The 14,680-nt window shown below is 55.4% G+C and overlaps 1 protein-coding gene across 1 annotated transcript in view; it reads left to right on the top strand.

Moving 5' to 3' along the window:
• Window positions 1-14,680, top strand: part of VSTM4 (V-set and transmembrane domain containing 4) — an 86,729-nt gene that overhangs the window by 38,964 nt on the left and 33,085 nt on the right. The window contains exon 5 of the mRNA XM_051837553.3: window positions 9,734-9,767. Within this exon, the coding sequence (XP_051693513.3) occupies window positions 9,734-9,767 (34 nt within the window). The remainder of the gene's footprint in view (window positions 1-9,733; window positions 9,768-14,680) is intronic.

The following is a 14,680-nucleotide window of genomic DNA, read 5'->3' as shown; positions in this document are numbered from 1 at the left end:
CTAGCTCTGGGCCAGCAGACCTCACCGGCAGCGCCTGGCCTTTCCTGCTGGTCTCCACCTGGACTTCGGCTCTGAGCTCCTGCTTCAGGCTGCACAGGTGCCTGGCACTTTTCGCCTGTCCCCAGAGGCCGCGGTGGAAGGCAGGGACAAGAGCTGGTGAGTCACTCTCCCGGGCACTTGGCTCGTAGCAGGTGCTCAGCAAATGGTGAGCACAGATGTTGCTTTCTCAGTGCTTTTGCTTTGCTCCCAACTGTGGGCGTCTGGGAGCCGCGGGGTTTCTGAGCGGTCTGTGTTCAGGGCCAGGGCAGAGGTTCTGGTAGGAACAGGTGGCCCGGGGCCAGGCCAGGGAAACAAAGCAAGGCCAGGAAGAACAGGCTGGGCCACACAGGGGCACCTGTGTCCTTCCCCCTAGAACCCTCAGAGGGCCACAGACAAGGGGCTCCCAGCCACCGTGTCCCCGCTGGCGTGGGCCCTGCTCACTCAGCTGTTGAACGGTTTGCCCAAGCACCTGCTATGGCTCTGGCACCTCGCTGGCTGCACCCCTCTCCAACACGGTCTTGTGATCCGGGGTGACCACAGCCCCTGTGTCTGATGTGATGGAGGGCGCAGCTGAGGAACTCCATACAAGTCCCAAGACAGGCAGGCGTGGTGGGAGGGAAAGCGGGGAGGCTCAGCTTCTGTTCTAGAAAAATCTCAGCCACGCCGGAAGCTGACCTTGCCACGGCAACTTTCCTCTTTCCATTCCACTGCGGCTGTGGCTGAAATTCTTCCCAGACAGCTCTGCCCAGCTCTCGCAGCTCCGGGCAGCTTGGCTTTGGGTTGCTGTAGACTCAGGCTGGGCTCCGGTATCCCTGGTGGGGCAGCTCCTGCAACACGTGATGCTGGGAGCCAGGCACCTGCAGCCATGCCATGGAGACCAGCGCCAGAGGACTGCGTGTGGGGTGGGCCTGTGAGTCCCCCTCAGCCAGAGCCGCACTGTCCACACCTTTAGGACTGGCCCGCTCACCTGGCCCCTGCTCAGCCCCGGAACGTCTGGGCCAGGCCTGAGAGCCTGGGTCTCCAAGGAGCTCCCGGCGACACCACTGCCTCCGCTGGGAGGTCACCCTTGCAGTGACATGGCCTTAGAGCCATTCTTCCCAACTCTGCCTCACCGGTGGCGTAGAGTTTGTAAGGATAGACAGAACTGCTGTATTTTGAAGTGAGTCCGTGGGTAAGATTTATACATAAGATAAGCCACTTGTACCCACCAAATCAATCTAGCACTTTAACAATTACAGGAGAGATCAAATGCAAGTGATTTATAGGAACATGTTGAGTGTGTGGTATGTGTGTGGTGTGTGTGTGCGTGTGTGCATAATGTTTCTGGTGTGTGGTTGTGTGTGTGGTATGTGTGGGTGTGAGTATGGTGTGTGTGTGCGTGTGTGCATAAGCATGTGTGGTGTGTATTGTGTGTGGTGTGTACGCGTGTGCGTGTGCCTGTGTGGTATGAGTGTGTGCAGTGTGTGTGTGCATGTGTGAGTGTGTGGTGTGTGTATGGTATGTGTATATGATGTGTGTGCACACATGTATGATGTGCGTGGTGTGTTATGTGTATGTGTGCATGTGTGGTGTGTGTGTGTGCATGCGTGCGCGTGTGTGTGCATGGTGTGTGGTGTATGTGGGTGTGTTTGCATGTGTGTGAAGCATCAAGTGCATGGGACTAGGTCAAGTGCAGACTCAGGCGGTTATGCCTAAAACCCAGGAGTGTCGCTGCTGTGCGGCTGGGGACAGTAAAACTCCAACTGCTGGTGAGGCTTCAGATAGAAACGCCCACTCCTGCCCTGGTCTTAGACCCTTGAGCAGCAGTGTTAAAAGGAGCAAGAGCAAACCTTACGTCTATATAGCAGGTGGACGTAGCCTTCCGCGAACAGCGTATCATCTGCTCTACCTGGCTTCCAGGGGACCCTTCACATTCCTGGGAGATAAATCTTTATTTGCGGACTCGACTGTCCATCGCTGGGCATCCCCATTGGATGTCCCATGCCTGCCACAGACCGGCTGTGGTCCCCAGGCCACGGGATAATCAGAAACGTCCCCTGAGGATTCCCAGCTGCCCCAGCGGTGGGACCATCCCCGCGGAAGAGCCCCGCCTTTGAGCTGGCTAACCCCCGACACGCTTTGTCTGCTGAGCTGGAGGACGCAAGCCTGGGCCAGGCCGAGCAGAGGGACGCTGGGCCTGCGTGTGCCTGCTGCTGTCCCCACACTCTCTCTGGGTGTGGGTCATTTCACAGAGCCACCGTGTGCTGGTGGAGGAAGCACAGCCTGCCTCAGTGCTGTGCACGCCCATCCCGACGGGAACCAAGCCCTGCCACACTGCAGCAGGGGTGGGGGTGAGGGGTGTGCCCCGTCTCCTTTACTGCGTGCAGGACAGCAGCCTGGGGCTCCGATCGGCGCCGTCCAGAATCAGGCCGGGAAGCTTCCCGTCGCCAGTGAGGTCTGGGTTGCAGCCCTCTGCCCGCTGACACAGTGCAGTAACAGAGATGTTGTCCCGGACGAAGGAGGAGCTGATAAAGACAAGGGGACTTCAAAGCACTCGAAGACAAACATCGGATTAAAAGATCACTTGGGTGCAGGAAAATTGAACCCTGTGCATGGTTTCATCGTCATCTGCATTTCTCTTTAGTTCTTTAAGACTCCCATTTGGCCTAGTTTTCAGCTGGTCAAAGACCTGTTTCCGGGTTCTGAAGCTATGACTCAGCACAGGTGCCTTTCTTGTCTTTATGTGGGCTCTCTTCCAGATAGGGGGGAGGGAGAGGGAGAGGGAGAAAGAGGGAGGAAGGGAGGGAGGGAAGGAGAGAGAGAGAAGGATAGAGGGAGAGGGAAAGAGAGGGAGAGGGAGAGAGGGAGAGAGAGGGAGAGGGAAGGAGAGGGAGAGAGGGAGGGAGAGGGAGAGAGGGAAAGAGAGACGGGGGGGGGGAGGGAGGGAGGGAAAGGGGGGGAAGGGGAGGGGGAGGGAAAGAGAGAGAGAGGGAGAGGGAGCGATCATTTGCTAATCCCCAGATGATCCAGGTGTCTATGTCTGCATGACAGATCACCCCAGAAGGAGTGGCTGTCAGCATTTCTTTGCTCAAGATCCCGCAGTCTGGGCTGGGCTGGGCTGGATGGTCTTTTGGGGTCATCCAGGTGGCTTCTGTCCCACTGGGGTTGCCAGGAACTGAGGATCCAGGGTGGTGCCACTCTCAGCCTTGGAGATGGACTGGACAGCAGGGACAGTGACATCCCTTTCTCTCCCTGTGGGCCACCAACAGCATAGCCAGGCCTCGCTCCTTGGTGGCTCCACGGCTAGACATTGGCATAGGGTCGTTCCTACATCCTACTGGCTAAGGCGCATTGGGAATCTGTGGTCACACTCCCAGAGAGCTTCCTTGTCGTGTTTCCCCACTGCCAGGCCCAGTGGGGAGCCAGAGAGGTCCCCAGATTGAAGAGTGAGGGGCACAGCCTGAGCACCTCAGGTGGCTGGGATAAGTCAAGCTTTTGTGTCCCAAGCCACTCGTGTCCAAATCACCCAGAAATTGCACCGCCAAAAGCCGACCACCCTGGGGTGGGCCTTTGGTACATCAGTTAGCTTCTGCTGGGGCCCCCAGCATCCCACGTTAGAGAGCTGGGCTTGTGCTCCTGTTCCCCTCCCAGTTCCAGCTCCCTGCTAATGTGCACCCTGGGAGGCAGCAGGTGACACTGGCTCAAGTACTTGGGTCCTTGACACTCACACGGGACACCTGAGTGGGGTTCCTGGCTCCTGGCCCAGCCCCAGTGGCTTGCAGGCATTTGGGGGAGTGAACCAAATGATGAGCAGTTTCTCTCCCCCTCCCCTCTTCCGCCTCTCAAATTAAATAATGAATATATAAATATATAAATACTGACACTCTTGTGACTCATATTCTTGCATTCAACATGCTACACTATAACAAACTTATGTCATCTTGATTAAAACCAGCAATGCAAATAAAGCGCTGAGAGCAGTGCATGGTGGGAAGAGGGCAGAGCCTTCCATGGGACCTCGCCTCCCCCACAACCCGGGATGGTTTCTAGTTTTCCTGTGCAGATGTGTGCCTGTTGGGCCTCTCGCATCCTGGACACATGTTGGGGAACTGGCCCTGCCCTGCCCTGCCGCTCACCCTCGCCGCACAGTGGGGCTGAGCCCAGTGCCTGCTGTCCAGCGGCATAGCACATCTGTCTGGAAAGCAGAGATCAGAGGAGCAGCCTTGCTCCTCGAGATGCACAGAGCCCATCTGGGAAGCCAGCCAGCCGCAGGCCACTCTCGTTACCAGGGTTCCTGCGGTTCCGTGTTTGCACGAGCTGGAGTTAATTGCACCCATGTGTGGCTGGATGGGCTCAACGTGGTCTCTGTGTCCCTGTTCTGTGCCGGGACCAGCAGTGCCTGGAACCCTGTCCCAGGCTCTCATAGCCCTGAGTCACCCTGGAAACACCCACGGTTGGTGGCTCAGGGCTGAGCACAGCGCTGTCCTAGGGGTTCCTCAATCAGTGGTTTCGACAGCCTTGGCTCCAGCACTCCTCCCCCGCCCCCAGCCTCTGTATCTGAGCTTTGAAATGACAGTTTGTTCAAAAAGTATATTTATTTATAGTTATTTGAAAGGCAGAGTGACAGACAGAGCCTTTCCGTCCTCTGATTCACTCCCCCCAATGTGGACAATAGCCAGATGTGAGTCCTGCCTAAAACAGGAGCCAGGACTCCATCTGAGTCTTCACATGGGGGTGGCAGGGGCCAAATACTGGGGGCATCATCTGTGTTGTGGTGGTGCAGCGGGGTAAGCCACCGCCCATGATGCCAGCATCCCATACAGGAGCTGGTTCGAGTCCTGGCTGCTCCACTTCAGATCCAGCTTTTTGCTAACATGGCTGGGAAAGCAGCAGAAGGTGCTCTCTATGTCTGGGACCCTGCCACCCACGTGGGAGACACTAATGAGGCCCAGCCTCAGCCATGGCAACCCTTTGGGGGGGAGTGAACCAGCAGATGGAAGACCTCTCTCTCTCCCTTCCTCTCTCTCTGTAACTCTGTCTTTCAAATAAACAAACAAACAAACAAATAAATAAATCTTGTTTTAAAAGATTTTAAGAGAGATACCCGCCATCCCTTTTCTTGCATTAAGGCTTGGACATGTGGCACGAGTTGACACTTCCAGCACCTGGTTTTGTGGACTCGTCACATTTCAAGAGCTTGGGGTGACCAGGAGCTCTCCAGACCGTGTGGGACAAACCATGACTTCAGAAGAACACCTGCATGTGCTGGGGCTCTTTGTTGAGTGAATGAGGCCGCCAAGTGGCTCTCTGTGCCAAAACAGACCTTGGTTCCTTGTTCAGCCTCCCACCTGGGCACCGTGAGGAGTGGATCCCGCCTGGTAACTGCCCTGGCCTGGAGAGGTTGTCCAGGCTGGACTGCTTCCTCGGACCTGGCGTGGGGGAGCACAGGGCTGTGTTTTTAGGAAGGGGCTGGCAGGGGAGGGGTGCAGGGCCTCTGTCCCTGCAGGGGCCACAGGAGGCAGGAGAGCAGTGACTCGTCCGCTCTGCAAATGCTTCAGGGTGCGCTCTGCAGGAAGCACGAAGGCCCAGTGCCGGCGCGGCCGCCGTCCTCACCAGGAGGGCAGCCGGCTTAGCAAATTGAGCTGCAGCATCCCCAGGTCCTACCAGGAAGCCGTGCAAGGTATGGGGTTCAGAGAGGTGCAGGGGAGTGGGGTGGGCGGGGTGGCAGCAAGGTCGGTCACTCCTTGGGGTCCTGACACAGCCCCAGTGCCTGATGGGTTAAGGGGCATAGATGCTGCCACCCCAAATCACCCGACTCCGTGAGGCGGTGGTGGCCAGGCAGGTCCAGGAGGGACAGACACAGCGGGCCGGGGGCTGGGAGCAGCCCAGAGCCTGCTGAAAAGGAGAAAGCATTGGGGTGGCAGGGAGTGGCCCAGGGCTGGAGCTTCCCACCAGGGGAGGTGAGGAAGGTGGCCCTTCCTTTGAGTGTCCTTGAAGTTCTGAAGTCCTTAAGATGTTCTGTGGCAGACCTGGATGCCGTGGTTCCGTCCCTATGCAGATGGCTGCCTTGCAGGGAAACCCACGCCCGCAGGCCAAGGGTGCTGGTGCAGGCGGGGCTGGCTCCGCCCATCACCCTTCTCCGCTTCCTTCTCCCCCTGCACGCCCACACTGCCCAGGGGTTTGTCACGGTGGCCTCCCCCGTTAACTGCAGGTTCCCGGATGCGTGCTTGTGGTCTTGGCATCTGGGCAGCCCGAGCTAAGTGGGGTGCGGAGGATGCTGTCTGTGCACATCAGCCAGGCTCCTGGAATCCACGATGATTCCAGTCCTGGGGGCCGTCTCTCTTCACTACTGGGGAGAACGCACGCATCAGGCTGAGACATCAGGATGTCTGTGAGTGCGGGCAGCCACTGCTTCCTCTGTACCCAGCACTGCCTGTCCTCACCCGGCCTTCTTAGCCTCTCTGCTGCACTGCCCTGGGCGCCCCTGGCATCCCTCCTGTCCATTCGATTTCTGCTCCCCTCCCTGCCCCGGGCTGCACTTTTCCTAAGCACAGGTCAGCTCTTGCCATTGTCTTGGGTCCATGCCAGCTCTGCCTTGCGAGCCTCAGTTTCCCCATCTGCAGGGACCCTGACTCCAATGTTGCTGCGAGTGGTGCCAGGTCACTGCCAGAGAGCCCTGGGGTCCCCAGCGTGGCTGCTCTTCAGGATGAGGTGCTACGGTTGCCATAGCGAGGCAGCATAACAACAGACTCCAAGTGCAAGATCAAGGTGCCTGCAGGGCTGGTTTCTCTCTCTCTCTCTCTCTCTTTTTTTTTTTTTTTTGACAGGCAGAGTGGACAGTGAGAGAGACAGAGAGACAGAGAGAAAGGTCTTCCTTTTGCCGTTGGTTCACCCTCCAGTGGCCGCCGCGGCCGGCGCACCGCGCTGATCCGAAGGCAGGAGCCAGGTGCTTCTCCTGGTCTCCCATGGGGTGCAGGGCCCAAGCACTTGGGCCATCCTCCACTGCCTTCCCGGGCCACAGCAGAGAGCTGGCCTGGAAGAGGGGCAACCGGGACAGAATCTGGTGCCTCGACCGGGACTAGAACGCGGTGTGCTGGCGCCGCAAGGCAGAGGATTAGCCTAGTGAGCCGCGGTGCCGGCTTAGGGCTGGTTTCTCTTAAGGATTCTCTCCTCCCTATGTCCCCACCACAGTCGCCCCTCTGTGTGTCTGTGTCCTGATCTCCTGTTCTTACAAGAACACCGTTCACGCTGGATTAGGGCCGCCCACATGGCCTCCTATTACCTCTTTAAAGGCGCTTTATCCCAATACAGCCACATCCTGAGGCGCTGGGGGCTGGGGGCTGGACACGGGAATTTGGGAGAGGACACAGTTCGTGAAGCAGGAGTGGTGACGAGGTCATTGTGGAGATAGGAGTGCCGTGTTCTGCAGGTCCTCAAACATCTGGGCCCACACACCTCTAAAGTCAAAACTGCATTGTTGACTGTTTACGGGTTGGCAACTAAACTTTTCCAATCCAAATGTCAGTTGTTGCAAAGGATGTAGTTTCCGGAGTATTATACTTTGAGATCTTACAATGAAATGGTAACGCCAGTCTGCCTTTTACCTCTAAGGGTCTTGGACTTAATTACTGTGCCCAGTGGTTTAAAGATTTCATGAGTGGGGCTGGTGCTGTGGTGCAGTGGGTTAAGCTGCGGTCTACAAGGCCAGTGTCCCATATGGGAGCCCTGATTTGAGCCCCAGCCACTTTGCTTTTGATTTGGCTTCCCGCTGGTGTATCTGGGAAAGCAGTGGAAGATGGCCTGGGTGCTTTGGCCACTGCCACCCACGGGGGAGGCCTGGATGGAGTTGTGGGCTCCCAGCTTTGGCTTGGACCAGGCCCAGCTCTCGCAGCCATTTGGAAAGTGAACCAGAGGATGGAAGATCTCTCTCCTCTCTCTCTCTCCTCTCTCTCTCTCTCTGTCACTTTGCATTTCAAATAAATGAAGAAATAGATCTTTAAAAAAATAAAGACTTGTAAGAGACAAAATCAAAGACCTACAAACAAACTTTAGCTGTTAGAAATCTTATATTGGTCCCTTTTCTCTTTGAACTTTTATCTTTAATTCACATTTATCACACTTTAATATATTTTGAAAGTACGTTATTGATTATTCTATTACACTCATCTGTAAAATAACAAATACATAGAAATTTAAATTAATAACTTTTTCATTACCGTATTCCATGAATCTCTAGGTGTTAAAATATTTTTTTGAGATTGAGTTATCAATATTGCACAATTAGTGCTATTTTGAAAATTAGTATAAAATTAATCAAAATGAAATCATGATATCAATGCAGATAAATAATTAATCGTCGTGAGTACAGTGTTATTGACATGCTCTTCCCTTGAAATGGATTTTTGTTTTTACTTCAGGTACCTTGGTATGAATTGGCTTGGGGAGAGAATTCACCATCCATTCTATTCCTGTTTTGTTAATAGATGTCAGCCCCGAAGTACCTCCTTCCGTATAGAAAATGAAGTTTTCATATGCTGGTCTGGTCTGAAACCTGCTTCTGAGTTATATGGCAAAGGCACGTAGGGATCCATGGTCAGAAATGGTTTCCACTTGCTCCGCTAGCCAGGATGGGTTACGTCCTTACCCAGTCCTCATTTAATGTGAAATGCAGGAGGTCTGGGCTGTGCAGCCATGGGTCATTCCCCTTCTCGCCCCAACAGCAGTGACCCACCCATGTCACTTCCTGTTTGATGTCGCAGCGGCACTCCCCTGCCCCGCCCCCGCCATGGCTGCGTCTCCATAGTGCAAAGCAGAGTGAGAGGTGTGCCTCGATTTTGTGAATGGAAAAGGGTGATGTGAATAGTGGGAGGGGAAGGAAGACAGCCACAGCCATGGGCACGTTCAAGAGAATGGAATCTGGGGAAAGAACACACGGAGCAAGAGGACCTAGAACCATTGCTAGGTTCTGAATTGATGCGTTGGAGCAGGCGGAGGAGAGAGGGTGAGAGACTGGGGTCCCACAATCTGCTGTTGAGGGTGCAATGCCAGTGACCCAAGTACCTCCAGCTGGGCCCTATGTCTTAAAGATCCACAGCACCCCCTCCCCAATAGCCCACCTGGGAATCTCGCCTTTACACACAGAACTCTGGGAGACACCCCAACTCACACCCAAACCATAGCATCCTTCTTCCTGCAGAACGAGGTCTTGCTCTAAGACTCTGTCCCCAAGGCCCTCTCTCGGGTCTGGGAATAGCTTTAACCAGAAAATGCAAACCCATTTTACAGTGAGCAGCCTCTAAGAGGAGACGGGTTGTTGTCATCTGATCTTCAGAGGGTTTTCTTGTAAACTAAAACCAAGCTCCTGGTCAGGGAAGCGAGCGATTGCAGGACCCTACACAGCAGAACCCAGCGTAACTTGCCTCGGATCAAAATGAGTATCTTGGGCTTTGGAACGGGGAAGCCTGGAGTTTACGGCTTTCTGCCTGCCTGGATTCAGGGAGGAAGCAGTAGCAGGTCCCGGGGGTGTCTGAGTGGTGGCTGTCCTGGCCTCCCTCCCCCAGTCAGAAAGAGAACCGCGATGCAGGCCCTGAGAATTGGGAGAACAGCACCAGCACCCACCCTCACGCGGGTCCTTGCATTTCTTGGTAAACTCCTGCAGAATCTTGGATCTCAAGTAGCATCGATTAACCATCTTCTATTCTCTTTCTTTTTGCAGTGAGACATTATTTGGTGAAATGCCCTCAGAACAGGTAGGAACGTTTTCTTCCTTCATTATTTTCTTCTGAGATTACGAAGAAATTGAGTAAATTCATGTTTTCACCTAAGGGCTGCATACTCGGCCACGCTTCAGCCTTAAAAATGTGTGTTCTGCATGCATTTGCAGAGCTAACAGAGGAACATGCTACAGCGTGGCTGACCCTCAAGAATGCACTAAGTGGACGAAGCCAGGGGTAAAAGACATTATTGTAGTATACGCCTGCATTGTTATGAAATGCCAAGGGAAGGGAAATTGGCAGACTTGAGAGGAGACCAATATTTGCTTAGGCCTGATGGAGGAAGTGGGGATTGCATGGGCCACGGGCCGGAGGCAAGGTTTTGAGGATGATAGACATTTCTAAACTTGGAGTGACGGTCGCACGACTTTGTAGACATACCGAGAACTATTGAATCATCCATGTATGATGGGTGCATTCTGTGCTGTCACTCGGGCCTCAGTGGCGCTCCTGAGCGCTCCCATGTCCTCGTAAGGTCCCGGGCACTTGGGCGTTTTGGCCTTGGGGGCAGGTGATGCTGGGGTGATGACTGGGCCCCCACTTTCTTCCTTCCTAAGCCTTCTGTGACAATTCCCACATGCTGAGCTGGTGCTGGAGGTACAACAAGGACTGGCAGCGGGCACCAGTGTTTGGCGTCCTGGCACCTGGCCTACCTGAGGCTTAGGGGATGACCTGTTCAAATAGTGCTGCCCCTGCTTCTCACCAGCTATGCGGGGTGCTGTCAGTGAGGGTGGCGAGGTGCCCGCGTTGCAGCTCTTCCCAGGGGCAGGCTCCCATTGAGCAACCCATAGATTTGCATCTGAGAACCCTGCCTGCTGGGGCGAGGCTTCAACCCCCCCTGAAGCCAGGCAGTGAGCACTGTGCCAGCTTTGCTCCAGGTCCTGCTGTCCTGCTGTCAGCCTGCCCTGTGTGCCTGGGCCTCTGGGGTCTCGAGCTATAATCCGGACAGTGTCCTTCTCCTCTGTCCTCTGGCCACTTCCCTTGGCAGGAAGCACAGGGCCAGGCAAAAGGCCAGGGACAGAAACCCTGGGGCAGGGGAGGGACCCTCGGCAGGCGGCCACGTGCTGGCGCTGAGGCTACAGTCACTGAGACAGGGCAGGGTCTGGAAGCTCCAGGGGACTGTGACCCGCTAAGAGAAGTTCAAGCAGAAGGCACACCAAGCTCATCTCTACTGTGTGTCATCCCGAACGTCGGATGTTCTGTCTTCTGGAAGGGGTGGCCGTGACCCTCAGGGCTGGGAGACTGCTTCCGTTCCCATGGCTGATTGTTCTGGGGGCGCAGATGTCCCTGGGCAGGGAGCAAGGCCCCCGAATGTCTGCAAGATTTGAAACGTGCCCACCCCAGGCAGCACAGCCCTGGGTGGGGCTCAGCTGGCTACGTGTGAGACTGCTCCCCTAGGTCCTAGAAAATCAGATTTAAAATGAAATCCCACCCAACGCATGGAGCTGTGACACTGTCTCAGTAGATCCAGGAGCAGGGCGAGTTGACCAGAGGAAAGATGGTGGGGGCGGGGCATGCATGGGAAAGGCAGGCCCCAGGCAGTCCATCTCCTGGCTGTGAGACCACACAGCACTCGCACAGGGGAGAAGTTAGAGTGGACGCGCTCTGATCGTGCCCTTAGCAGCGGCAGCTGCTGCACTTGGCCGTGCTGTCTATTTCCTGGTGCTCACACTTGCTCACAAACAAAGCATCACAAAGACTCTATGTTGGGATAATCACAGGCGCGGTTTATGCTGTGGTGTGTGAGCTTGGTGTTAGCATCATCAGGTCTTTTCAGAACATTTAAAAAGGTACCTTGCCGATGAGTGTGCGGGATGGAATGACTAAGTGATTTGTTCAGGATCTCAGAGCGAAGGCACGGATGCGGCTTCAAAGGCATCCTCCAGCTGTATGCCGCCAGCTCAGAGCTGCGACTGCTGGCTTCGTTTTTATAAAATCCACCAGCAACAGTGTTTGAAACACTCACTGCTTGCACGAAAGCCGAGCTCTGGGGCCGGACTACATGGCTTCAAATCCAGGCTCTAGCACTGACGGCTGTGTGTCCTTGGCCAGTTTTTTCAACCTCTGCAAATTGAAACAGTACTAGACTGCACATGGCCTTGTTGGGGAGATCAGTGAGTTAGTCGGTGCGGAGTGTGCCCTGCAAGAAGTGAGCTCCACGCGCAAGTTTCTACTGTTATTCTGCCAGGACTCATACGCTCACTCTTCTCTACTGGACAGTTGTGCAGGCCGTAGAGCAAGGGTGAAATAACACACGGCCCATGGCCTTGGGGTCCCTGTCTAGTGGAGACCCAGAGAAGTCCAACCGTGGCCGCTCCCAAGCTGTGGATGCCCACACAGCTGGCGTTGGCTCCCCTAACACTCCCCTAATGCCAAGACAGGGCACTGTGGGTAGGAAGGGAAGCTCCTTGGAGGTGATGGGTGAAGGAGCAGTCAGGATTCCAGGGCTGGGGGGTGGGCAGGGGATGGGCGGAGGTGGAGGGGACATGGCAGATTGGGTGAAAGGCCTGGGGGTTGGAGGAACTTGGTCCGTGGGGTGAGAGGCCCTGCAGGTCCAGCAGGAGGGCCAGACAGGGCCTGAGCCACACCAAGGGTGGCACTCATTCTACTAATAGCAGCAGCCAGCCTTCAGTTTATTAACGGTCACATCCTGAGCGCAGGGCTAAGCGTGGAATGCAACCCGTTGTCTTCAGCTCAACTGGTGGGAACGCTGCCTTGCCAAGCTCCCAAATCATCAAGGATTCAGAGAGGAGACTCCATACTAATAATGATGACGAGAGTCACCCGACAGGTGACACTCACTAAGCACTTATCACGTGCCAGACACAATTCTGCCTGCTTGGCCTGTGGCACTCACTCAATGGGAGGAGTCATTTCAGGAGAGTCACTGAGAGGGGTGGCACCACCCATCCATCCTGCAAGTGAAGTTAAGCGGCCCCTGGCGTGTGGTGTCATTATTGCTTTGTGTCTTGTAGCTGCAGGCGGTGCCCTGGAGCAGGTGCGAAAAGCTTAGTGTGGGATGCTGGGAAATTTGCCCTGTTTACCTAAGTCCTTGGCCTTTGTCAGTGGCCTTTGACCTTGGAGGAGGAAGACTGCCTGTTACTGTTACTATTCTTTATCAGAATTTTAAAGTGACAGTGACTTGCCACCTTGGGTATAGAGAACAACATTCTTCCTTATGGATGCTGGTTCGAAGGTTGTGGGGTGACAAGAGTACCGAGTGGCTTGGAGAGGAGTTGATGGAATGTCCTCCTTGTCACACGGAGATGTGCAGGCAGGGAGAAAGACAGGACACGGATGTGGCTGGGTGTGGACTGGGTCGACCAAAGTGACACAGTTGAATGACTATGGAACAAGAAGGGCAGGGAAGGGCCTGGAAGGGTTCCAGGGGACCAGAGCCAGCCCGGCTTCCTAGTGCCAGCTGCTGAGGGCTTTTTCTGGACCGGTCTGACAAAAGCCTTTGCCGTCCTCTGCTGCCCCAGTTCAGGGCACAATGAAAGTCTTTGGGGCAGGCAGCAGGTGGCTTGGAGAGCCGGGAGTGGAGGAAGAACAGCTTCTATTCCCACGGGAGTGCGTGCACAGACATCAGGGCTGTGTCAGCCACAGGTGCAGGCACCAGGGCTGCCCAGGACCACAGGAAACACCTGGTGTCCAGTGCGTTGGTTTGATGCACAGTCAGCCTTAGCCAGCGTGTCCCAGGAAGAGGCTGCCGTCGCAACAGCCGAGGGGCGTTAGGGGAAGGGCGAGGCTGGCCCTGAGTGTGGTTCGACCCCAATTTAGTTATGAAGCAGTATTTTGTGGCAGGCTGCAGGGGCCTAGTTGTGATGACAATGGTGTTCCTAGGTGGAATCAGCTCTGTGTAGGTGTCGCTGCTTTCTGCCTCCTTCTGCTTCCACATGCTGCCGGCTCTGAAGTGGAGACGCAGAACTCCCACGCTGGCCAGCACGGCACTCTGTCCGGGCTGTGTCCCGGAACATGCTCCCCCTCATCTGCCCGCTGTCGGGCCAGGATGGGCCACAGCTCCAGGCCCCAAGACCCCAGCATTTGGGGTGGTTCCCCCCCTGCTCACACCAGGGCAGGGGTTGGAGCAGCTGTGCAGGGGAATGTCCCTGTCACTTTCCAGGGCCTTCTCTGTAGGCAGTTGGCTTGCTCTCACAGCAGCCATTGTGAATCTAGCTAGGTTCACCTCCTTCCTGTCCCAGTTTTCTTTTTTCTCTGTTTATTCCATTGGGCCCAGAGTCCTGGCTTCAAGGCCAAGGAGGCAGGCTGACCTGGATCCGGACCCAGGTCTCTATCCAGCCAGTGACCTTGGGGAGGACCTTGACCTCTGGGAGGTCTTCGTTTCTTCTCTGGGGAGGGCAGAGGTGATTGGCACCCATTGCTTCCCACAGAGCCTTGCACAAGACACACACAAACATAGCTGTTGCTGTTGATAACTTTGCTTTCTGCAAAGCACAGGTGCCAAGAATTTGTTCAGAGCTGTGCAAGATCCAGGTTGCTTGCTCGGCCCGGTGGCCTGGGGCGGCTGTCCTGGGTGCAGCCTCTGCACTGTGCTCACTGCTGCCTGGTCTGCCCACCCCGGTAGCTGTGGAATGACCTCCAGGGGAGGACATAGCCTACAAATGCGTGGACAGAACTGAAACACGGGGTACCACGAGATCCCCAAGTGGCAGCCTCAAACTCCATGAAATGTCCACATAGTATGCACCTGTTGCAGCCCACGCTCAGTTGTTATTTAGCCATCCTGTGCCCTAATTTGGTGTCTCATTGGAGCCTCATACTAGCCGTGTGAAATAGACAGCAAGAGTGGGTCTCCCACTCTGGAGGACAGAGGCCAAGCGGCCTGTCCAGGGTCCCTTCCGCGAGTCAGAGTGCGGGACTTCTTCCTT

Source organism: Oryctolagus cuniculus, chromosome 15, assembly GCF_051225735.1.
Source record: "Oryctolagus cuniculus isolate XC-2025 breed Fujian yellow rabbit chromosome 15, ASM5122573v1, whole genome shotgun sequence".
NCBI classification, from domain to species: Eukaryota; Metazoa; Chordata; class Mammalia; order Lagomorpha; family Leporidae; genus Oryctolagus; species Oryctolagus cuniculus.
The sequence above is the reverse complement of the archived record's forward strand: the minus strand, read 5'-3'. Positions and strand labels throughout refer to the sequence as shown.